The sequence below is a fragment of the Engystomops pustulosus genome, chromosome 3 (genome assembly GCF_040894005.1).
Source record: "Engystomops pustulosus chromosome 3, aEngPut4.maternal, whole genome shotgun sequence".
Lineage (NCBI taxonomy): Eukaryota > Metazoa > Chordata > Amphibia > Anura > Leptodactylidae > Engystomops > Engystomops pustulosus.
This window is the reverse complement of record NC_092413.1, coordinates 79,045,364-79,069,602: the sequence shown is the minus strand read 5'-3', so window position 1 is coordinate 79,069,602 and position 24,239 is coordinate 79,045,364. Positions and strand designations below refer to the sequence as shown.

Genomic DNA, 24,239 nt, shown 5'->3' with positions numbered 1-24,239 from the left:
CTCTCGCCCCGCAAAGGCATCGAGTCGGGCTGGAAAGATTTGGCGGAGGGGGGGGGGGAGCGCCAGATGGACCCGCTGGCTCTTCCGGCTCGCCCCCTCCACCTCTGCCGCTGGTTGCTCGCTGAACGCTGATGCTGTCGACGTCTCCGTGCCGCTGCCAAGTTTCGGCCGGGACGGGGGGGATGTCGATGCATTGACGGTAATGACCCTTCCGCAGGTTCACCTACGGAAACCTTGTTACGACCTCTAGATCAGTAGTTCTCAACCTTTCTAATGCTGTGACCCCGCAATACAGTTTCTCATGTTGCGGTCACCCCAAACCATGTACAAGAATATTGTATTTGTGCCAAAAATGCTATAAAATCGTGGCTCCGATGGCTTTAGGCGACCCCTGTCTTTTGGTCGTTCGACCCCCGCCGGGGTCGCGACCCACAGGTTGAGAACCACTGCTCTAGATAGTACAGTTCGGTCATCTTCTCGGGCAACACCACAGAGGAACTCCGAGGAGCCCCCCCGCGGGGCCGATCCGAGGACCTCACTAAACCATCCAATCGGTAGTAGCGACGGGCGGTGTGTACAAAGGGCAGGGAGCTAATGACGCGAGCTAATGACCCGCACTTACTGGGAATTCCTTGTTGATGGGGAACAATTGCAATCCCCGATCCCTATCACGAACGGGGTTCAGCGGGTTACCCGCTCCTGCCGGCGCAGGGTGGACACGCCGAGCCATTCAGTGTAGCGCGTGTGCTGCCCCGGACATCTAAGGGCATCACAGACCTGTTATTGCTCAATCTCGCAATAAGCGCCACTTGTCCCTCTAAGAAGCTGAACGCGGACCGCAGGGGGTCGCGGAACTATTTAGCATGCGGGAGTCTCGTTCGTTATCGGAATTAACCAGACAAATCGCTCCACCAACTAAGAACAGCCATGCACCACCAACCACAGAATCGAGAAAGAGCTATCAATCTGTCAATCCTTTCCGTGTCCGGGCCGGGTGAGGTTCCCCGTGTTGAGTCAAATTAAGCTGCAGGCTCCACTCCTGGTGGTGCCCTTCCATCAATTCCTTTAAGTTTTAGCTTTGCAACCATACTCCCCCCGGAGCCCGAGAGACAGGGGTCCGGGACAGGCGGTAGGCTCGCCTCTCGGCGGCCCACCGGCCCTTCCCCGAAATCCAACTACGAGCTTTTTAACTGCAGCAACTTTAACTTACGCTATTGGAGCTGGAATTACCACGGCTGCTGGCACCAGACTTGCCCTCCAATGGATCCTGGCTAAAGGATTTAAATTGTGCTCATTCCAATTACAAGGCCTCGAAAGAGTCTTATATTGTTATTTTTCGTCACTACCTCCCAGTGTCAGGAGTGGGTAATTTGCGCGCCTGCTGCCTTCCTTGGATGTGGTAGCCGTTTCTCCGGCTCCCTCTCCGGAACCGAACCCTAATTCCCTGTTACCCGTGGTCACCATGGTAGGCAGGTGAGATACCATCAACAGTTGATAGGGCAGAAACCTGAATAGATCGTCGCCGCCACGGAGGACGTGCGATAGGCCCGAGGTCACCTAGAGTCGCCAAGTCTAAGACGGGGCTGGGGCCACCGCGGGCCCGGAGACCTGCCGCTGCCCAGGGCTCCCCGGATTGGTTTTAAGTCTGATAAATGCATGCTTACCTGGGGGGCAGCGCTCGTGGGCACGTATTAGCTCTAGAATTGCCAAAGTTATCCGAGTAGCACACCATCAATGCGGAACGATCAAAAGAACCATAACTGATTTAATGAGCCATTCGCAGTTTCACCGTAAACAATAGTCAGTACTTAGACATGCATGGCTTAACACCTTGCTGACCGAGGACAAACTATATCGTCCTCGCGCGGCAAGGGGTGTATGGAGAGAGCTCACGAGCTGAGCTCTCTCCATACACAGCGGGTAACGGCTGTATAAAACAGCCAACACCCGCCTGTCACTGCCGCGGTCGGTGCTGGCACCGATCGCGGCAGTTTACCTGTTAAGTGCCGCGGTCGAACCCAACCGCGGCACATAACATACCGTTATATGGGCGCCGCCATCTTGGATGGACGCCCCCTGGAATGTCATCGGAGGGCGGCGATCGGTTGCTATGGCAGCCTAGAGTCTCATTGAGACTCGTAAGCTTCCCATGTGCAATGATTTATAATAGCCAGCAGAGGGCAGGCTATTAAAAATCATTGTAAAATTGTTGTATACTGCAATACAGTAGTATTGCAGTATATAGTATTAGCAATCGGACCCTGCAGGGTTAAAATACCCTGGAGGATCTTAAATAATGGTAAAAAATTTTTTTTAATTTTTTAAAAAAAAAAATGAAAAAATAGTAAAAAAAAGTAAAAGTTTACATCAACCCCCTTTCCCTAGAACTGATATAAACAGTAAAAATCATAAACACTTTAGGTATCATCCCGTCCCAAAATGTCCGATCTATCAAAATATATTAGCAAATTTTTCCAGCGTTTAACCTTGTAACGGAAATTGGCGCCCAAAGTCGAAAATGTCACTTTTTTGCCATTTTGAAAAATATAAAAAAAATCTATAAAAAGTGATCAAAAGCCCATACAGTCCTCAAAATGATAGCATTAAAAACGTCATAAAAAGTCGCAAAAAATGACACCACCCACAGCTCCCTGCACTGAAGTATGAAAAAGTTATTAGTGCCAGAACATGGCAAAATGAAGAATTTTTTTTTTTACAGTTTTTAATTTATTTAAATGTATGAAAACATTGTAAAACCTGTACAAATTTGGTATCCTCGTGATCGTACCGAACCAAAGAATAAAATAGACATGTGATTTGGGGAGCTCTGAATTTTTTTCCCGCTTCCCAGTACATGGCATGGAATAATAAATACCATCACTATGAAGTGCAATTTGTTACACAGAAAACAAGGCCAAACAGAGCTCTTTACATAGAGAAATAAAAAAATTACAGATTTTTGAAGGTGGGGAGTGAAAAATTAAAATGCAAAAACGAAAAAGGGCCACTTCCCTAAGGGGTTAATCTTTAAAACAAGCATAGACTACTGGCAGGATCAACCAGGTAGCCGGCTCTGAGGTGGGGGATCGACTCCTTAAGTCAGGCCCCGTGAGCTCATGGGAACGCTCGTTGCTGCGGCGCTTCTCCACCACCATAGAAGACCTCACCGCCAACTTGGATGGAGCCGAGGGCAGGGGGGCAGAAAAATGCTCTCGGTTCCGTCCAAGGACCCGGAAAAGCCTTTCCTTCCCCTCCCTCTCGCAGTCGCTGGTTTTCCCCACTCAGATCCGCGAAGAAGTGACGCTCGACGCTCACCTTCAGCAGCACCTCCGAGGCTCAGACAGCTCCCGTAGACTGCGCGCATAGAAGGAAGCATTGGACGCTCAACTTCAGCACCTCGAGCGTCGGACAGCTCAACCGCAACCTCTCCCACTGCTACATGAGAGAGGAGAGGAGCCGTGGCGAAGTACCCGTGCAGCGTCGCCCGCCAACGCAGAGAGGTGCGGAGGGGATTGGGTGCCAGGTTCGGGTGAAGGCTGGGGGGAGCATTGGCGCTGCCCAGCTTTCAACCCAGCGGGACCGTTGCTACGCTTTGAACACCAGCGCCCGGCAGAGGGCTTCGAGAAGGCCCGACCGTCCTCGGTTCGGATCGCCTGGCTTCGTGGTACGGCCTTCGGCTAGTGCCGACGCCGGCCAGCCCGAGCAGATTTGGACCGGGTCCGGGGCGAGTACCTGGCTCTCACGAAGGGGGTGTCACTGGTAAGAAGCCTCTTCCCACGTCTGCATGCCGACTTACGCCCCCCGACGAGAGGCCCAACCGAAAGAGTGGAAAGGGGCAGAGATTTCCAGGGTCGCCCCACCAGGGATGCAGTACCCAGGTGCAGACAGTCGACCCTGCCCCGAACCTACTCGGCGGTTTGAAGGTTAACCTCTTTGGGAAAGCAGTGATTCGCCTCGCGGTGCGTGCCTTTGCGGATCTAAACCCCCCTTGATTGATATGGGTCCAGAGGACCCCTTTCCTGTACGAAACGGTCAGCTCTCCATGGGCACGACGTCCGGGGTCGGAGAGGTGAGCGCTTACGCGCGACAGGACCTTATAACCAGCAGCGGCTGAGGAGAGAAGAATTCCAGGGTGGGCCCCCGGGATGCCATACCTCGAGCAGCCTGTTGGCCCCGCTCCTAGCGCGCTGACGAGCAATGGAGTCTTCCCTGCGGCAGCCACCTCCCTTGCCCGCCGTTGGTCGATGAAGAACGGCATTCGCTCGCCTCTGCTCGGGACTCCCTTTTCTGTTTTTTTTTTTAAACCCGATCAGGGGATTGGTCAGCCCAGCCCTGGGGTAAGGGGGTTGAGGGCGGTTCGGCTTCGGGTACTCCGCTCGGCCAAAGGTCCCCTCGCTTCGAACGCTTGAGGTCACGGAGGGTGTTGGGTATTTTCGGCTTCCACCTAGACGCCTAGTCCGGTCCCTGCCGGTTCCCACCGAGGCCCGCGGTCAAAACTAGCTCCCCGGCCATCGAGGCCGGAGCCCCGCGGCCCGAGCGGACGCACCGAGTCCCTCATGTAAGGGATAACCGCCTCTAAAGAACGGCCCTGACTGGGATCAGGCCCCCAGGCAACGAAGGGGTGGGTCGGCCGTGTTGCCGAAGCTGAGCCAGCGCTGATGACTGCAGCCCCTAACGACGCACACCGAAAGAGGAGCCATGGTGAGCACTGTGAAGACATGGCAGGGTCGGACGGCTCAATTTCCAGGGCGGGACCCCGGGGGTGCAGTACCCCGGGCATCCGGTCGGTTTCGGCAGCGCAATCCCAAGCCTTCCACGGCCCCCTTTGTGGGTGCAGGGATACCGAGCAGGGTGGCTTAGACGCCAATTACCCAGAGGTTATCGGGACAGGGTGTTCGGGCGTCACGGCAGCGACCCCTGCGAGAGCTCTATTCCCAAAGGCCACGTTTGTGTGTGTCTCCTTTGGTCTACCAACTCCCCCAAACGGCCGCGGCTACACGCCCACGGCCAAACCCCCGAGCAGAAGGAACCCCTGGTGCCTCTCGTAAGGGAAGGCTACGGTCCTCAACCCCTTGTATGGTGGGGAGGGTGCATTTGAAACGCTAAAGGACGAGCCCTGTGCGGGACCTGGCGGGGATACGCGGATTGGTGAGAGGGATGGGTCTGCCTTTGGTCAGAGGGGACGCACCCCTGGGACGCACTTTGGCGTTAGCGACCGATGGCCCTTCTACGACCATGTACTCCAGGACCACTAAGGAAAGCGTGGGTGGGCTTTGGGGGCAGACTCAATTTCCAGGGTCTGGACGCCGGGCATGCAATACCCCACAGAGCTCAAGTCGGTTTCGTCCACCACCGTCAACCGAGGCCCTCCGACACCCTTAACCGAGGCCCTCCGTCCCCGCCGTCTGCGGTGGTCCTCGCCAGGCAGAGAGCAGCCGGATTCACCCTCTCACCGGTACTTTTTCACCATTCCGGAGCTCTGAAATCTGCCCGACACAGGGTGACGGAGGACGCTTCCAGGAGGGCGGCAGAGAGAGACGCCATCGGCAAGTCCCCGGTTCTCCCACACTTTGAATTTTATTTGTCGTGTGTGCAGTGGGTGTAGAGAGCGTTGCTTATGCGCCCTTTCCCCGCGGTCCGCCCTGGCTAGCCTTAAGCCGGTGGGTCACCAAGCCACCGGCTCTTGGAAAGCGGGGACAGAGTGGCTTATGCGCCGTCATCCCGCCTGCTCGCCCTGGCTAGCGGTTTACCGGGAGGGCGCCACGCTTCGGGTAGCAGGGAGCGCCACGAACCTGGTCAGCCCAAGCCGCTCACCTCACGCCCTCTCCAAACTCCGCCGGAGACCTCCCACTCTGACGTGACGAGAACGATTTTGTCCAAAATCTACAAAGTCCCGTAAGAGGAGAATGTAGACTGTTGACCTGGACGTGCACACTCTTGTAGCCGAAGGGGCTGGCCATTTCCCGCAGAAAATGGACCACCTTCCCGCAAATGGACATAAAATGCACCTTCCGCAGGAACCAAGAAACCGCTCTGAACGGGCAGGCTTCCAGGACCACAGCAGCAAAAGCGATTCTATCCCACGGGAATTAGAGATTGGTCTTTGTGCAAAAGACGGCCAGAGTCGACCAAAACCTCCCTTCTCTGACCGGTACTTTTCTGACTTTTTTCTCTGACCGCAAGTGCACCGAGGGTCGGATCGCCCAAAACTTTGTACCGGTCGTTTAGGTCTGCGGTTCTTTCGCGAGATGCCCGCCTCGGAGTTCTTATGCAGCTGCCTCCGCCAGCCCATCCAGCGGGCACACCAGGATTCGCCACCGCCGGCAGTGGACCTTCCCCGGCAGGAGCAGGGCGGTTTCGATTTTTTTTTTTACTTTCGCCGAGGCAAGAAACCGAGGCACTCCGACACCCGGTCCGCTGCGCCGTCTCCTGTCAGACGTCCCCGCCGCTTGCGGTGGTCCTCACCCGGCAAGGAGCTGCTGAATTCGCCCTCTCACCGGTTCGTTTTTCACCATTCCGGAGCTTTTAAATCTGTCCAACAGCGAGTGACCGAGGAAGCTTCCAGGAGGGCGGTAGCGAGAGGCGGAGAGCCATCGGTAAGTCCCCGGTTCTATGAAACTTTTAACTTGTGGTTTTGCGAGGACGGAGGTATTTCGACCAGGTCGCAAAGGGGGGTATTTCGGCGGTTGCACCCGGTCGCAAAGGGGGGTACCCCAGCCGGGAGACGAGGGTATTTCTTGTCCGCCCGCACTCCATGGAGCCCCTCTCGCCCCGTGCCTTTCAACCCAGGGTTCTCCGGACCCCGTTAAATTCACCCTGCTAATGTGCCTATTAGGCCGGTACTTTGCAGAAATCACTCCTGGAGCCATTCTCGCAGTGGCTTAGCGGAAAAACTCCCTTTTCCGGTTCTCTTCCTATCCCAGGAGCTCCCGCGGCCGGGGGACGCGGGTACGTGATTTTGCTGGTCCGGGACAGCTACCACACTTTCAACATTTTTCACACTCTGGGTCACCTCCAAACGATGGAAGGACGCACGAGCTCGGCTATGGAGGAGGATTTTCTCGGTCATCACCAAAATGTGCTGTGAAGACGCCTCTCAGGGCATAGATCGTCATAGGCACCCACAAGACAACAATGGGCCTCTTCCATGGGCATTGTACCTCACCGGGACATGGCACCAAGGGACGCCGGGGACCAGTTCCCTGTGCCCGGTTAGGCCAAGTGGCTGCTCCCGCTGACGTCCCCTCGGAAGTAGCTCCTACTTCCATGGGCATTGTACCTCACCGGGACTTGTCAGCAAGGGCCGTCGGGGACCAGTTCCATGACCCCAGCCGAGCAAGGGGCGGCATTCCCGGCACCCTGATCTCCAAGGATGGAGGTCCTTTCGACCGGGACAAGTCCGGGAGCGGTAGCCGGGTTTGGCGCACCAATCCCCTGCTTGCTCTCGGCGGTCACATCAGGCCGCAAAGGGGGCGCCCCCAGCCAGGTAAGGGTTCCCCCCAACCGGCAGACAAGTGTATTTGCAGTCTGCCCGCACTCTCGCGACGGGATGACCTATTCTGCACATGTCGCGCCACTGGCGGATATATACGCCACTGAGCGCTAACCCACTGCGCTCAGTGGCGGATATATCCGGCGCGGAACGGCAAGGGGGTTAAACAAACAGAAAACACATGCTTTAAAATGGGCAAACAACCCCAACGTGTCGCATCAACCTTAGGCCGGCGGCTCACGTGGGGTTTTGAATCCGTTTTTGGGTCGTTTTTAAGCAGTCCGTAAAAAACTGCATGCGTTTTTGACCGGTTTTACCAATTATCTTAGTTAAAACTTCAAAAACTGACGTGTTTTCCAAAAAACGCATGTGTTTTTCAAAATAAGCATGAATTTTTAACAGACTCCTTAAAAACGGCGCAAAAACAGGTTCAAAACGGCACGTGAGCCGCCGGCCTATGGGTGAAGACACACGTGGCGTTTTTAGTTAGTGCGTTTTCAGATTGTTAAAAACGCATGTGTTTTTGACAGGTTTGACCAATTATCTTAATTCAAACTGATTCTAGCATGCGTTTTTTTCCCTGAAAACACTCTACTAAAAACGGCCAAAAAACGGCCTAAAAACGCCACGCGTGTCTTCACCCTTAGGGTGCAGGCACACGCTGCAGTTGGACAGCGCTACTGCTGCGTTTCAAAGTGCATGGTTTGGGCCTCACGCAAAACTCATTAGCGTGTCTAGTGAAATGCATGTGATAGTTTAACAATTGCATGCCTTTCAATGCATACACAAATGCGAACCGGGGACGCCCCCATTGCGCTAGCACTGCACTTCAAAACATAGCTAGTGAAGCACGTGACCGGGCCCTTAAGGCGGTGTAGCGTTTGGAACCTGTTTTTAGTCATGCGTTTTTTGAAACACATCAGTTTTTGTCCGTTTTTTTTTTTTTTTTTTTTTGGTTTTACCTAAGGATGCGGCCATCTGGCTTTTCGAAAGGTTGTCCCTCCTCGTTCAGGATAATACAGATCTATGTGAAGCGATTAGAAGTTATGATGAAAAACTAATGCAATTATGATGATGCGATCACCCCTGCAACATGTGCTTAGCTATTAGCTTGTGTTTCAGCTTTGGGGTAGTTTATTCTCTGTCCTATACCTTCCCCTCTATATCCACCTCTCTTATATATCTTTTGGTAACTATTTCCACTGTTTTGGCCTTGTTTTTGGTGTTTTTAATGTACTTTTGGTACTTACAGGTCTGGTGGCTGGCTTCTGTCCAGTCTATCTACAGTGATGCAGTTGTGGCTTAGATTTTTGATGCGGCTCTCGGCTTCTGCGTGCGAGCGAGCGCCAGAAACTGTGCACCACAGTTTCCTCGATCGTGCGTCACAATTTTACGAGCATGCGTCACAAACTGGCGCAAGCAACGTTATGATTGGCTGTGTGTCTATGGAAACAAGGTGAAGGTTTGTGCGACACAATTTGAAACCAAGCTTTATAAAATGGTTGGTAAAGGAGTTAGGGGGGTTTAGGGGGGAGTTAGGAGTGTTTGGAAATTTTGTAAAAATACAGGAGTGGAGAGTATGGAGAGTGTTGGTGAAAAGACAAAGAACAATCTAAAGACGAGCTTTTGCAAAGGTAAGTCACACTTTACAATTAACTAAGGCTCAGAAGATAGTGAACTCCGGCAGACCTGAGCTGGGAAGCGACAGATGCAGAATATCGGGCACACGATCTTAGTGAAACACGGCACAGTGCATTGTCGTTGGACAAAACACTTTCGGGAACTCCGAGGGACCAGGTAAGTTAATGTTCCCCATTGGATTGCATTTATCCGAAATTGGGATAGGCAAGATTTTCATTTGTAAATTAAAATGCCTCACAAAGTAACATACCTTCAAATATGACAATATGAGCATTAAAAATGTGTAATTCCATATCCTTTCTTCTAGGAACATGGACATGTTGCCAATATTGTACATGGCCTTTGAAAATCAGCGGATTATGGAAAGACACCGCAGCCGGAGGCAGAGGAGGCGTACTTGACTGTTATGTGCTTGTGTTACGTTTGATGATTTTTTTAGATGAGGTGGTGTATTAGCAGTTTAGGCTGGATCGAGCTTCAATCCTCAGGCCAGTCGCACAAGTGGCGATTTGAACCTGTTTTTGGGCCGTTTTTAAGCTGTCCGTAAAAACGCATGCTTTTTTTAACGGACTGGTTTAAAACGGCCCAAAAACCGGTTGAAAACGCACGTGTGCCGCTGGCCTCAACCTCTATGAGAAGCTTGAAGATGCTATTGGGGCTAAAACTATTTCGGTTTTTCGCAACTGAGCTTCAGCGGTTATTTTCATGAGGTAGTTGATGAGCTGTTTAAGCTCTGTACGCAGTACATCTCCGTCCCCCAAACTGCTGATACTATCCGAGGGACAAAGGAGGAGTTAGAACAAATGGCTGGGATGCCAAACGTCATTGGTCTCATAGACTGTACACATGTGCCGTTGTTGCCACCTGATGTGGACGAATATCTTTACCGCAACAGGAAGATGTTCCGATCCATCAACGTCCAGGTGAAGTCAGCTTTAAAGAGATTAATGGAGTAGAACGGTCATGCACGGCAGTCTGCTCCATTAGTCTGACTGAACGGCGAGGGGCCTGACGGACCTGTCGTTTTTGCAGTCTGTGGGGGACTCAGCAATGAGACCCCCACTGATCAACAGGTTAGGCCATATCCCATGGATTAGGCTCAACTTTCGTTTGTGTGAAAACTCCTTTAACTACCATCATGTTTCCTTCAAACGCTTGGGAAATGTATTACAAAGAGTGACAGGTTCTTTGAATTTCGTGTTATAGAATAAGAAAAATTACACAGCCAACAATATTTAAAAGGTTTATTGTAATACAAAAGTATATAAAGAGTTAAATATCAAAAGATTATACTCACAACACTGTCAACTTTCATTGATGAGCTCCGGCACACAAAATATTCACGGGCTTACAACTCTGTCCAGCATCATTGATGACCTTCCGGCAGGTAGGGGTCTTCACGGACTATCACCAAGCAGTAAAATGACAGATATTGACAGGTAGCATCAGGTCTTGAGGCGTCCCACAAGTACCAAATCAGTATAGCATCAGTCAATAGCTAGCTCTCAATTCTCACCGCTAGGTGATAGTACGGAAGTTTTATACCCCATGTCTGTGCGTCACCAAACTATATGGAAAAACATATGTATGCACATGTTTTCTCTCATTATTCTCCTAATGGTATAGTTTCCCATGAAAGTGGCCAGTTTTCATTGGAAAGCATCCCAGGAGATAGGCGCATCCCAGCATGTGTGTAGTGCCTAACAGAGTGCCAAATAAGGATAAGAATATGTCAAACTTATTGAGAATAACTGACAGCACATGGTAATAAATGGGTTAACCCGAAGTAGCTTTGGGTCTTTGTGAGACCCGAAGCTACCGTGGCGACGGATCGCCGCTCCCCGATGACGTCACGGGGAGTGATGATCCACGGAAAGATGGCGGCGCCTGCGCGGACTATCACACTGTGGCGATCAGCGGTAAAACACCCGCTGCAGCAAAGACTTACCGGCTATGGAGAGGGCTCGGCCCGCGAGCCCTCTCCATGTACCGGGACCCGACATGTGACGTACTATTACGCCACATGTCGGTAAGGGGTTAAAGCTTCATCGGCTTGCTCTACGGCCTCCTCCTGCAGTTGTACCACTTCTTTACGACTTCGGGGAAGGTAGGATATTTAACTCCAGCAAAATATTCCATAATTTTTTTTTTTTAATAAAGGACACTCATATTCCATATTTCCAATCATTGTGAGCAAAAACAATTCAAAGTGGAAATTTTACCTTGGGCATTAATGTACTCCGTGATCCCCTGCCAAATCTGGTGTTTTGATGACAGGGGAACCAAATCGGCCATGTGGCCAAACAGCAGGTGGTAGTTTTCAGAAACCTGGAACATAATAAAAAAACAAAACAAAAAACAACATAACCACAGTAAAAACACTAACAAAATATAAATAGGTTAATAAAATTTCACAATACCTCCTCCACCAAAATTCCGGTCTCCCATTCAGAGAAACGCGTCTTTTTGGGAGGCCCTCCTCCTCATCGGCACCAGAGCCACCAGTATCCTCATCCACAGCAGCATGTGCTGGGGGATCCCCAGGAGCAGTAGACCTGACCAACATGGTTGGGAGGCTGGTTGATTTGCCCCTTCAATCTCCTGCGCTCTGCGAAAGGCAACGTCGTACTCCTGGGGAAAATGGTGCCGAAGCACTGCCATAAAAGTGGCACTGGGAGCATCTGGTGCTGCAGAGGGCTGCTCGGGACGCTCAGCCATGCTTCACTCTTTGATAGATACCAGCTTGGCAATTTGCATCACTTTACACCTTTTATGCAAAATTCCAAATGGTCACCCTGTCACAACAAGGCAGTGTCAGTAAGGAGGTTGTGGAGCCTCGGCAAAGTATATAGTTTCTGACTGACCACTATCTTCCATGGTACAAAAAGAAATATTGCGCCTTCCGGAGCAAAATCATCTTTATGCATGACAATGCACCATCTCATGCTGCAAATAATACCGTTTGTCATTGGCTTCTATGGGCATAAAAGGAGAGAATCTCATGGTGTGGCCAGCATCTTCCCATGATTTCAATCCTATAGAGAACCTCAAGCCAAAAATATGAGGGTGGGAGACAGTTCACATCGAAACACCAGCTCTGGGAGTCTATTCCGACATCATGCAAAAAAATTGAAGCAGAAACGCTCCAAAAACTCACAAGTTCAATGGATGCAAGAATAGTGAAGATGATATCAAAGAAGTATTCCTAGGATAACATGTAACTTGACCTGTTATTATGTTTTTGATTTAAATAGCTTTTGCTTTCAGTGAATGTGACTTCCTAATGCTACAAATTCAACAAATTACTATTTTACAACATATAAAATGTTTTGAAACTCTGCTGTGCATAATATATTTTTAATTTTGAATAATATACTGTTATCATTGGGAGATTTGTTCAATAAAATTGGATTTTATTCTAACAGGTCATGACTTTTATTAAGTGACTGTCATTTGCATTAACCACTTAGTAAAATCAGAGATAAATATAATTTGCATAATAATTTGGAACCAGGTGTAGGTGGGCAACCAGCAAAAATAACCGGCAATGCCAACGGAACCTTCAGTCTATGGAGAGAAGCATGGACATATGCCCCTCCAATCCAGAATTACAAAACAGGTCATCAAGTTTGAAGATCTGGTGGTCAATGTAAAACAATTTCTCCTATTTGTAAATTACCTTATATTCTGCCCCCAACACTTACACACACACATTACACACAACATGAGCTAAAGTGGCCAAGACCTTTACCATCTACTACCAGATGGCCCAAATCCCGGCTGTCTCTATTATGGGCACATGCCTCATGCACGAAAATATGTAATGGGGCCGGGCGCTAACTGTTACAACACGAGGCCCCCTTACTTTTTTAAGATGTCATCCCCATGGCCACTGCATGGATCGCACCATGGGAGGTCAACTGTCCATGCAGTTTACATTATAGCATAGTAAGTGGGATAGAAGTTGATTGTCCACAAGGGAGTTTAGTCTGAGAAACCTGCCCTTTGACCTTGCAGGGCCAGGCTGAACCTTCAACCACTAAGGTCGGCGCCACACGTTGCGTTTTGGCTGCATTTGCAAATGTAAACCAAACCGCACCCACCAGTTGTTACTGTTAACATTTGCGTCTACAAAACACAATCTAAAGGCGACGTTAACACATGTGTTAACAAAGTGCAAATGTAAATGCATTGTTGATGTACTTGTTAACATTACATTTGCACTGCATTTTGTAAACACAAATGTTAACAGTAATGTAATTAGGCGAATCACAACATCTCAGGTGTTATAATGCATTTTCAAACGCAATGAAAACGCAACCAAAACGCACCGTGTGACCACGCCCTGAGCATTCAAAATGAAAGTGGGAGGGGCTTTGGCCAAAACACATAGGTTTTTGCAATGAAACACATGCTTTTCAGACAGACCCCCCTCCCATTTGTGTTTTGGATGCGTTTAAACGCGATAAAAATGCCACGCGGGAAGGCGCCCTGAGACTCCAGTGACTATGATTCTAACGGAGCACTTAAACATATGTCATAACATGGTTGAGATTTGTGTTGCAGACGTTTCACTTTCCAACTATTCGGGTAGTGTGAGAGCCTTACTGCTGACACACCGTGTATACTTTCCATATTTGTACCGTGACTTTATATTAAATAACCACATGTCATACACAGGTCGTTTGCGCACATTTCTACCACATCGTGAGCAGCCATTACCTCGACACCACGTAATAACAGCTCTGGTATACATTTTCAACTACGAATTCGCGCCAATACTGTGATTTGAGCGACGTAATTTAGAGGGAGTGCAACTTTTCGTCGTCCCAACGATAGAGCCCGCCCTCAAACCAATCAAGCAAGAAACAGATTGAAGCCCTTCCTCGGCCACGCACAGCCTTTGCTGTAACGGCGTGACGTATTCAGAGGAACCGGAAGAGGCGGAGCTCTTCAAAAGAGATGGTGGCAGCAATGATCCGGTGTGTGTAAGAGGCCTGCAGGCTGAGTGACATTGCTGATAGAAGCTGTGTGCGGCGCGGCTGCGGCCAGATAGTCTTCACGGTGAGCATACGCCGCGTTGTACTGTGTGTGTGTGTGTGTGTCACGTCCTAGGTGCGGAGCATGGCAGCTGTCCGGGATGCCATGCAGTCTGTCGGGCTAGTGTGCGAAGTTGTATGTCAGATCTCCAGGCAGGAAGCTTCACATAGGCTAAAAAAACATTACTCTTCTGTAGGGTGCTGGTAAGCTGCAGAGCATCGCACCTACCAGGCACCTGTGTTACGGAAGTGCAGTGCTCCTCCACAGACTGGCCCTGAGCAGGTAGTGTGGAGCCACAGCTCTCCAGGGTGCTGTCCATGGAATGCTTCTTTTTTGATAAACTCTTTTTACAAAGTACAGGTGACTAATAAGTAATAAACTTTGTCATGCAACTTATAGGAGAAAGTTTCTTTCTCTACCTATCTGCACTTTCTAATCACATGTAAAGGACATCTACCACCAGTATGAAGGATTGCTGCGTAATCTGTGTGCGCTATATAAAGAATTATTATTGTACATCAAGCACACTGACATGCTGGTAAAGGCAAAACAAGGGCATAGGAATAAGAGTGGATCCAGCCAGAGGAGTCACACACCAGTATGTCAGTGTGCTTGGTGTACAATCCTCCATCCTGGTGGTTGGTAGATGTCCTTTTAACTCTGAAAACTGCATTAGTCTCTTAAGACAGACCTTATTGTCATAGGCACAAGACACAGTGTAGAATTGTATTTTGCATAAATGTCAACAACTTCATTTTGTAGAAACAAAAGTTTGAAAACCTGTGTGTGAGAGTGGACTGGGCCATGGTTGTAAAGTTTCCTCTGTACTGCTTATTTCTCCATCCCTGACAGTAATGTCATTGGCGACTTTGTTCAAATATCACCCCTCTGATGTGAATGTGCGTGGGTCATTGCATATAGACTCCCAGACTATTTAATGATTATGTCGCTGGGATTGTGTGCATAGGGGGTTGTGTGCATCTCCTCCATATGTGTTAAATCACTGGTCACAGTCATCTAATGGCCTGTTAGCATTAGATCATGTCAGCTGTATATGAGTACAGCAAGTAGCGCATAAATCTGTTGTTCCCTTTCAAAAGCCCAAATAAGAAAATAGGGAAATAAAAAGTAAAGAAAATTGGGCTACAATGCAGTATTTGTCATTTCTTGGAGGCAGTTGTATTTAAAGGGAACCTGTTACCACATTTGCACATACACAGCTTCCCATAGAGCCCTATTAACTAACTGACATTCTTTTAGCTAAAAAATGTTTCCATTACATCCCCATAATTCAACTGTATCTTATATTGCCTTCTATCAGGAGGAGGCGTGTCCTTTTCAGGTGGCACTTCCCATCTACTCCTCCTCCTCTTGCCTCTTCTCAGCATGTCATGTGACAAGGCTGATGTCACCTAAGGTCTTGTTACATTTGCAACTTCTACATCATCCATGTATCTGATCACATCATGCTTACAGACTTCTACTACTCTTCATCCTCCATGGGGGTTGACTGTGATTTCATGTGATCAGATACATGCATGGGGTAGATGTTGCAAATAAACCTTGGATGCAATCACCCTGATCACATGATTTTAAGTGCCCAATGATGTAACAAAGCTCTCTCAATGTTCCACCTGTCAGTCAAGAACGAGGCATGGCAGTGCAGTAACCACTGAATATGCAGGGCCTCATTGGACTCACTTAGTGTTACTGGACTCGCATCAGGTGAGTTGCATATAAATTCACAAACTGATTTTATTTTATTTTTTTAACATTGCAGCTATTGAAAGGAACCATTTAGGGCATGGGAGGGGTGGAGGTGTTTTTTAATTATAGTTTTAAGTTTAGTCTTTATTTTGGGTGGGTTAATTTGCATGGCTAAAAGTGCGGCCCCTTGAAAGATTGCTCTGTAGCACTCAAAGTTGTGTACCCTTTGTATAATGTTAGATACTACTATTGTCTAAATTGACTAAGCATGAAAAACTGAGACAGTGGTGATTTTCTTTCATGCATATTAATCTATTAACCTTATATTTGCCTATCGGTTATTTATTTATATTACAGGAAATTTAATACGCCTTAATACTCTTCTGCAAAACCATATAGTGTAACTTCTGAATACAACTTAAAGAGAACCCGTCATGCAAAATAACCCCCCTAAACTAAATATATTTTCATAAACTTCCATTAGAGAGCATTGCCTCTATCCCTTCATTGTCCCTCTACATGCCTGTAAACCTAAGCAATGAGGTCCTAAAGCTGTATGCAAATGACCTGTGAAATGTCCAATGAAGCATTAGCATATTCAAGCTGTCCACTCTATTCATGAGTGGGAGGCACAGCCACACCCCCAGTGCATGACTGACAGCCTGTATAATGATGTGAGGCTGTATAATGATGTGCTTCCTGGTGCTGGCGCCCCCTGCAGCCTGTGTGTGTTTATAGGAGAGATACAGCAGCTCCAGGCAGCCATGTTACAGCAGAACATGTCAGATTCATGTGTAGCTGATGTCTGTGTCTCTCACCTGTATATTAGGAGGATGCAGCATGTCAGCAGATACAGCACTCACACTAGCCATGCTTTACTATACCTTACACAGAGACATGAGCAGGGGGAGGAGAGGGGAGGGGGAACAGGAGTGACATCACTGCCTCTAACCATGTGACCAGCCTCATTTACATGATAAAAAATAGATGATTTTGCAATGAATAATGTATGAAATAACTAGATAAAAGCGGGATGGGATCCTTGTGAGCTGCTCCAACAGGTAGAGGTGACAGGACTAGTGACACAGACCTGATGACAGGTGTCCTTTAAATTAATCTAAATAATCTGCCTCCTCCTCTTTGGCTACTGTATTGACTAGTCACCTTTTGTTCAGTATGAAATTAGGAGTTTCAGCTTCACTAGATACTGTGCTGCTGTTAAAAGACGTCTTTGGATAAAGGACAGGGCACCCCTGGGGGACAGCTGCATATAGAGGTACATATGCTACTGGTTCTAGTAAATATTAAAGGGAACCGGTCACCACCCTTGCACATATACAGCCAGTGTCAGGTTCCTATAGAGCTCTATTAATTAACTGACCGCATTTTTTTAGCTAAAAATTGTTTCGTTTAAATCCCCATAAATCGCCTTTTATCTTATATTCCCTGGAATCGGGGGGGATGTGTCCTATTCGGCCGGCCCCTCCCATCTATTCCTCCTTATGCCTCCTTACTGGTCCTAGTTCATGTCATGTGACCAGAGTGACATCATCTCAGGTACTTTAGCCTTCCAAGAATAGCAAACTGTACCCCATGCATGTATCTGATCACATGAAGGAGGCTGCTGTGATTTCATGTAATCACATACATATGGTACAATTTGCTATTCTTAGAAGGCTAAAGGACCTGTGTTGAAGTCACTGGTCACATGTCATGAGTGTAACACAAAGCACCACACAAAAAAAAAATAACACAATATTTCCCATCTGTAAGTAGAGATTTATGTGTGTAGTTGCATATTAGCAGACAGTCCGTAAGTACAAGGAGGCAGAGCATTGATTTGAAAAGTCACAGTGATGTTCACTGGTATCTCTGACTCTTCTCCTCTCTCAGGCTGCCAGCTCCTCTCTGTCAAAAAAAACTAATCTATCAGAAAACTCCTGTAATTAAGGTACAGTGCCCCACTAAAAGCTAATTTTAGGTGATATGGGGAGGACTTGTAATCTCAGCAGGCATTGTTAGTGATTTGATTGCTTGTTCATTATAATACTCTGCAATACTGATCTTTCAGGGTATTAACACTGTCTAGAGCTGATGCATAGGCTGACGCGCTGCCTGTAAGGTCCCGTATGTAACTTTACCTTACAGGCACTTACTATGGACAGCCCTGAGGACTTAGCTCAGACCCTTGGGTTGCCATAGCAAGGATCGGCACCCCCTGAAAAACTCTGCTGTGGGAAAGGGGGGCACTGATGGAGCCATTTAAATACTGTGGTGCTAACAGCGTCTTTTAAAGGGTTAACACCTGCAATCAGAACTCAATCTGACCACGGGTGTTACTCGGGGATGTCAGTTGTAGATTACGGCTAACTCCTGATGCCGGCTCAGCTCTGGTGCAGAGCGGAACCTGCATCGGCTCAACAAGAGATCACACTTACATTTTTCCATAATACTTCTTTCACTATTTTTGAGGAGTATTTTTAGCCGAGGAGGAGTATGACATTTTCAACAATACATATAAATGACTCCTAGGCATATACAGTGTTAGACAAATATTTAAGCAAGAAAATCATTACATATATATGACATGGCATAGTACAGTACTACTCCTTCTTTCTAGCAAATCTGGGCAAAGCACCATACTATGACTACAGATCCCTTTTATACAATAGACTTTAGGAGCTGTGTTCACTATTATGTATCAGACTTTGAAGCCACGTGCTGCACTGTATGTAAAAATATAGAACCACATTTATTATGTACAGGCAGTCCACGGGTTAGATCAGATCTGCAGGTTTGTTCTTAAGTTGAATTTGTAGGTCAGTCGGAATTGTATACTTTATAATTGTAACCCCAGGCAAAAAATTTTTTTGGTCTCGATGACTATTGTATTTTAAAAATTTTGGGTTGTCATAAGAACCAGAATCAAAAATACATCTTAATTACAGACACCTTTGATAAGTTACAGCTGTTTTTGTATCCTGGGACTAAAGTCCGTTTGTAACTAGGGGTCATCTGTAAGTCGGGTGTTCTTAAGTAGGGGACCGCCTGTATTTAACAGTATCAACACACATAATGGCTCACATTGACAGAGAACTGCTACAAGCACCTTAGGCAGACTTTGCACTTTCTTTTCAGTGCAAACTGATTGCACAAGTATTTATAAAGCGTCTGCGCCACATACCCTTTTGTGTCGTGGCTGCACTATTCTTCAGGCAGACACAAATGTCTGCACTGAAGGGGGTCATTTCGGTGCTCAGTTGGACCGTGCACCACATTTATCATGCAAATTATGACAGAAGTGTATCACACATATGTTAAAGATGTACCAAAAAAAAGGTAGTGCACTCTCTCGCGGCAGTGCCGGGGACCCCAGGTTAATGAAGAACAGGCACCAGGATTCCTGAATCTGGTGCTCCCGGCAAAGTGCACATAGTACAGTTTGCTCTGCTTTAAGTAAATGTGAGCAAATAAATCCATTCCTATTCCAGGGTGCACTCCTAAATTTGTATAGCACAGAATAACATGAAGTCTACACTGTGATTCTGTAGGTCATCCCTGGCTCTCTGGCAGAGGACACAGACTTTCTAAGCAGATATTGGCACGGCTGCCAGGGCTCCTCCTCTTCCAGGCTGGGCATTTTAGGGGGTTATAAAAGGGCCTAGACAGAGGAAGAAGCCACAGAAAGGGTAGGCAGAAACTGGCAGACGTGGAGAGCATCAGTGCACCTGTGGTCTGGCTGTGTATAGAGAAGAGGGGCCGCTGGCTACAGTCCAGAGGAAATGACCAGCGATCAAGCAGTGCTTGCTGCCAAAGCACACTAATCACAGAATGGAGGAGCTGTGGGCACTTACCGAGGAGCCGCACCCAGTGACCCAGAGGCAGGAACCAGTTCTGTGTCCGCTGACATCTGTCCCCTGCCAAAAGCCAACGCTCAGTCACCCTATAGCTGCCTCTTCAGCCCGCATGGTAGAATGTGTTTTAATCATCTTGTAATTTTTGTTTTGCTTTTAAGGAAAATGCACAATCTTGCTGCAGAAGTAACTAGTAGCTTGCTGCCATTTCCGGAGACGACAATAGAAGCTCTTCAGGAGGATGAAATTAACTTGGAATCAGTTTTGCGTGCAAAGTTTACCACGGGTAAGATACCAGTTTGAGCCGATGGATAGAAGGACCTGTTCATTCATTAGTATATACAGCAAGAAATATAATTGTATGTAGGCCATATGTATATGCTAAACTTGTAGTATAAAATTTTAAAAGGCCCTTTCATCCCTAAATTGGGTGTCCAGTTGGTGGCCAGGAGGCCTGCAGCAGACCATTTGGCAATACCCAGCTAAGAGTAGATGTGTTTAACATCCATCAGCAAAAGAAAGCAAACGGCAACGATTGCTTGAAAACAGTATCGGCAAGAGACATTACCAAATCTGCTGGGATGTGCGACTTTTAAATTATGCAGAGTGGGTGAAGTTTGGTATAGGATTTCCTTAACAATTAATTGACCGGTTTAAAGGAAATCTACGATCAAGATCAGGCATGATTAACCAGGGACATCTACTCATAGATCCAGTACTGTGACTGTGGTAATGTTGGATTTATCATCCATGGCCTCCTTCATTCTGAAATCAACTTTTAACAAATAATAAATATAAATAATTTCTTTATTTTGATGGTAGATTTTACTTGAAAGTAAATTTATTTTTCTTTTATTTTGAAAGTGAATAAACCTTAAAAATAAGGTTTCTTAAAATCTGTAAAACATTTCTTTCTTCTTAATTTACAGGGAGAGCTGGCCTAGCTTGGCTAGCATGTGGCCCCCAACTGGAAGTTACAAACTCTGTAACGGGTGAAAGGCTTTCTGCATATTGTTTCAGCACAGTGACTGAAAGGCCTCCCACTGTTGTGTCAGTCAAAGAGTTTTCCTGGCAGAAGAGGACAGGACTACTTGTGGGTCTAGTTGAAGCAGAAGGCAGTATTCTTTGCCTCTATGATGTTGGAACCTCAAAAGTTGTTAAAGCTGTTGTGCTTCCTGGTTCGGTATGCCCTTCTAAACTTGTCTTCGTTGCGAAGTCCTTTACTGCAGACTTTTTGTTGATGCCAATTCTTTTTTTTCTTTTTTTTTTTTTTTCAGGTCACTGCTGTTGAACCCTTAGTAAATGATGGAGGAGCCAGTGCAAGCACTCAGCATTTACACCAGAGTCTAAGGTGGTTCTTTGGTATTGCTGCTGTTGTTACAGATGTTGGGCACGTTCTTCTTATTGATTTATGTTTAGATGATATTACTAGCAATCAAGATGAATTGGAAGCTTCAGGTATTTAAACTATTTTCTTAATCTTATTTTGTTATATAAACTTTAACAATATAAAAGTGTGCTGCTTTCTCCAGCTTTTTTTGGCGGACCCATTGACTTGGATGTTGTTGTGGTCAACCAGATCACCGCTCTATTCAGGAAAGTTTGTTAAATGGCTGTCAAAAGACCTCTGTTCTTACAATACGTATGGTGCCTGGACCGATTGGCATTGTGCGATTTTATATGCCTAATAGCATAAGCATTTATTAAGTTCATATACATCAATTGAAATTTTATTATTTTGTCATTGTCATGACGTAGACATAGATGCAGGACTGAATAGTTTTTAGATCTTCGTCTTTATATTTTTATACAACTTGGACTGAACGGTTTCCATTAAAAGTAATTCAACAACTTTTTGGATTAAAAAAAAAAAATACCAGCAAATATGAAGCTCTGTAATGGATTTTTAACACTTTTAATTCTATTATGCAAGTTACTGATGTTGATTTGTTTTTTGTAGACCTTGAAGTCATTAGTGGGATACCAGCAGAAATCCCTAAACTTAGAGAAGCTGCTAACAGAGAGAGACGACACTTGTGTCTTCAGTTACTAGCCCCATCTGGAACCACAGTAACTACAGTCAGCTATATTAGTAGAACTAACCAGTTGGCTGTAGGATTTTCTGATGGATATCTCTCTTTATGGAACATGAAAACTTTGAGACGAGAGTAAGTAGTAGTCATTTTGTGTTTTGCCTGTGTGTTTTTTTTTTGGAAAGAAATTTACAAGTCACTTCTCACTATGATCTTATAGCTGGAAGCAGACAGAAAATTGCCAAGCACCAGCCAAGAATTTGACAGAGAACCATTTCTGTCAAATAAGTGCTTTTCTTTGCATGTTTACACTTTTCCCATTACTTTTTCTATATGTATATTTTTAAAGGCAACCGGTGCCAACTGGTTCCCTTTTTAAGGTGTATTTTTTTGGTTGAGAAATTTCTGCTGTGATATTTCTAAATATATGCAGATTTTGCAAAGCCTGTAGCATCATGTTGACTTTTAGTGCCTCAACCATTAACGGTACGTTGTCAAGCTGCTTAACCCCCTCCAGATCACGTTTCTTTCATGACCCTGCATTGTGGCATCATCAAGAAAATCTACGTGTTGTGAGATGTACATTAATAGTTGAGCACTGAAGTCGGGCACTCTCCACATCAGAGTCCCCTTTGTGCTCTATTTGTTGCTCTTATTTCCAGTATCATCATTCGCCGCCTCACATTAAGTATGCACAATGTCAATCACAGCAGAGGGAGTGTTCTGGAGTGAAGAGAGCTTGACTTGTGCTAAACTCTCTGCCTCTTTGACTTTATGCAACCAATTTGCATCTCTCAAAAGTTTATTTTCTGGATGATGCCACCACAATGATCAGGAAAGTCAATTACAATGGTGAATTACTGCACAGGAACCCTCTAAATAGTATTACTACATTACATATTATTTTTTTTTTTTTTTTTTTTTTTTTAAAGCAACTTCACCCTACAAACAGTGCAGTTAACAGTGTAAAACAAAACTGCAAAACAAGCAGTCTGATTCAGTACTATCATTCTGTTGATAAATTTACAGTAATATATGGAAAAGGACAATAAGTAATATACTGCTACCACTCGGGACTAGTTACACAGAAATGGTGGCTGTTGTCAAAGAATTTGTGCCTTTGTGTTTTTTTACACTTCTTTTTTCTCATTTCTAGATACCATGTTCAGATTGAAGGTGGTAGGGTTCCCGTTTTCTCTGTCACTTTTCAAGAACCTGAAAATGACCCTCGCAACTGCTGTTACCTTTGGGCTATTCAAACAAGTCCAAGGTAATTTTATGATGCAAAAGGGGTTAATATTCAAAAATATTTGTTTCACCTTTCATAATTGGTTAAAAGAAAGTGTTTATTGTGTCTTCATATTTTTAACAGTAAAGTTTAAGTATTTTTGATTATGGTCTCCATCTGGTTCATAGTGGGAGAGATCTGAGCTTTCATTTGCTGCAGTTGGCTTTTGGTGATAGAAAATGCTTACCATCGGGACAAATTATGTATGAGGTATGATTTATTTATATAGCATATGTGTGCTAATGACATATTACTAATCCTTGAGTGTATCTGCAGTGTCAGTATTATGATTAGCAGATTATCGCTTACTAAGCCCTGTAGTTTAAACTAAAATCGGAACTATTTAACCCCTACGGGACACAGCATCTTTTGGCCTAAAGGACGCGGACCCATTTTTCAAATCTGCCCTGTGTCACTATAAGTGGTTATAGCGTGGGAACGCTATGAGAAATCCAGGGGATTTTGAGATTGTTTTCTCGTGACACATTGTACTTCAAATTAGTTTAAAAATTTGGATGAAATCTTTTGCGTTTAGTTATGAAAAAAAACAAAATTTGGCAAAAAATTGGAAAAATTCTATATTTTCAACGTTCTAAATTCTCTACTTTTGATGCAGATAGTCATAGCACCCAAATAAATTCATAACTTACATTTCCCAAATGTCTGCTTTATGTTGGCATGGTTTTTTAAGATTCCACATATTTTACTAGAATGTTCTGAGGCTCAGAATTTAGGTATCATTTTTCACATTTTTTGTAAAATCACCAAAACCCGTACTTAGATGGACCTGCTCAACTTCTAATTGACACTGAGAGGCCTAAATACTAGCTAGACTCATAAATTACCCCATTGTGGAAACTACACCCCTCAACGTATGAAAAACCACTTTTAAGAAGTTTGTTAACCCTTTAGGTGTTTTATAGGGGTTAAAACAAAACGGAGGTGCAGTCTGAAAATTGTAATATTTTTTCACAATACACTCATTTTGGGTGGAAAATTAAACATTTACAATGGATTAAATGAAAAAAGGCTCCACAAAGTTTGATACCCAATTTCTCCCGAGTACACGGATACCCTATATGTGGTGGTAACCTGCTGTATGGGCACACGGCCGGGCATAGAAGGGAAGGAGGCGCCATCCAGATCAGATTTGCTATGTCACATTGTACAGGCTATAATTTTTT

General features: G+C 46.1%; 1 protein-coding gene across 2 annotated transcripts in view; it reads left to right on the top strand.

Moving 5' to 3' along the window:
* The first annotated feature begins 13,953 nt into the window (after positions 1–13,953).
* AHCTF1 (AT-hook containing transcription factor 1) overlaps positions 13,954–24,239 on the top strand; it is a 46,907-nt gene continuing 36,621 nt past the window's right edge. Inside the window, exons 1-7 of one of the 2 annotated variants that reach the window (XM_072141183.1) lie at positions 13,954–14,115; positions 19,896–20,020; positions 20,664–20,917; positions 21,012–21,192; positions 21,695–21,902; positions 22,924–23,037; positions 23,184–23,265. In XM_072141183.1, the coding sequence (XP_071997284.1) occupies positions 14,096–14,115; positions 19,896–20,020; positions 20,664–20,917; positions 21,012–21,192; positions 21,695–21,902; positions 22,924–23,037; positions 23,184–23,265 (984 nt within the window). In that variant the 5' untranslated portion in view covers positions 13,954–14,095. Of the gene's footprint in view, positions 14,198–19,895; positions 20,021–20,663; positions 20,918–21,011; positions 21,193–21,694; positions 21,903–22,923; positions 23,038–23,183; positions 23,266–24,239 lie in introns of both variants that reach the window. The other variant, XM_072141184.1, reaches the window with a different exon arrangement.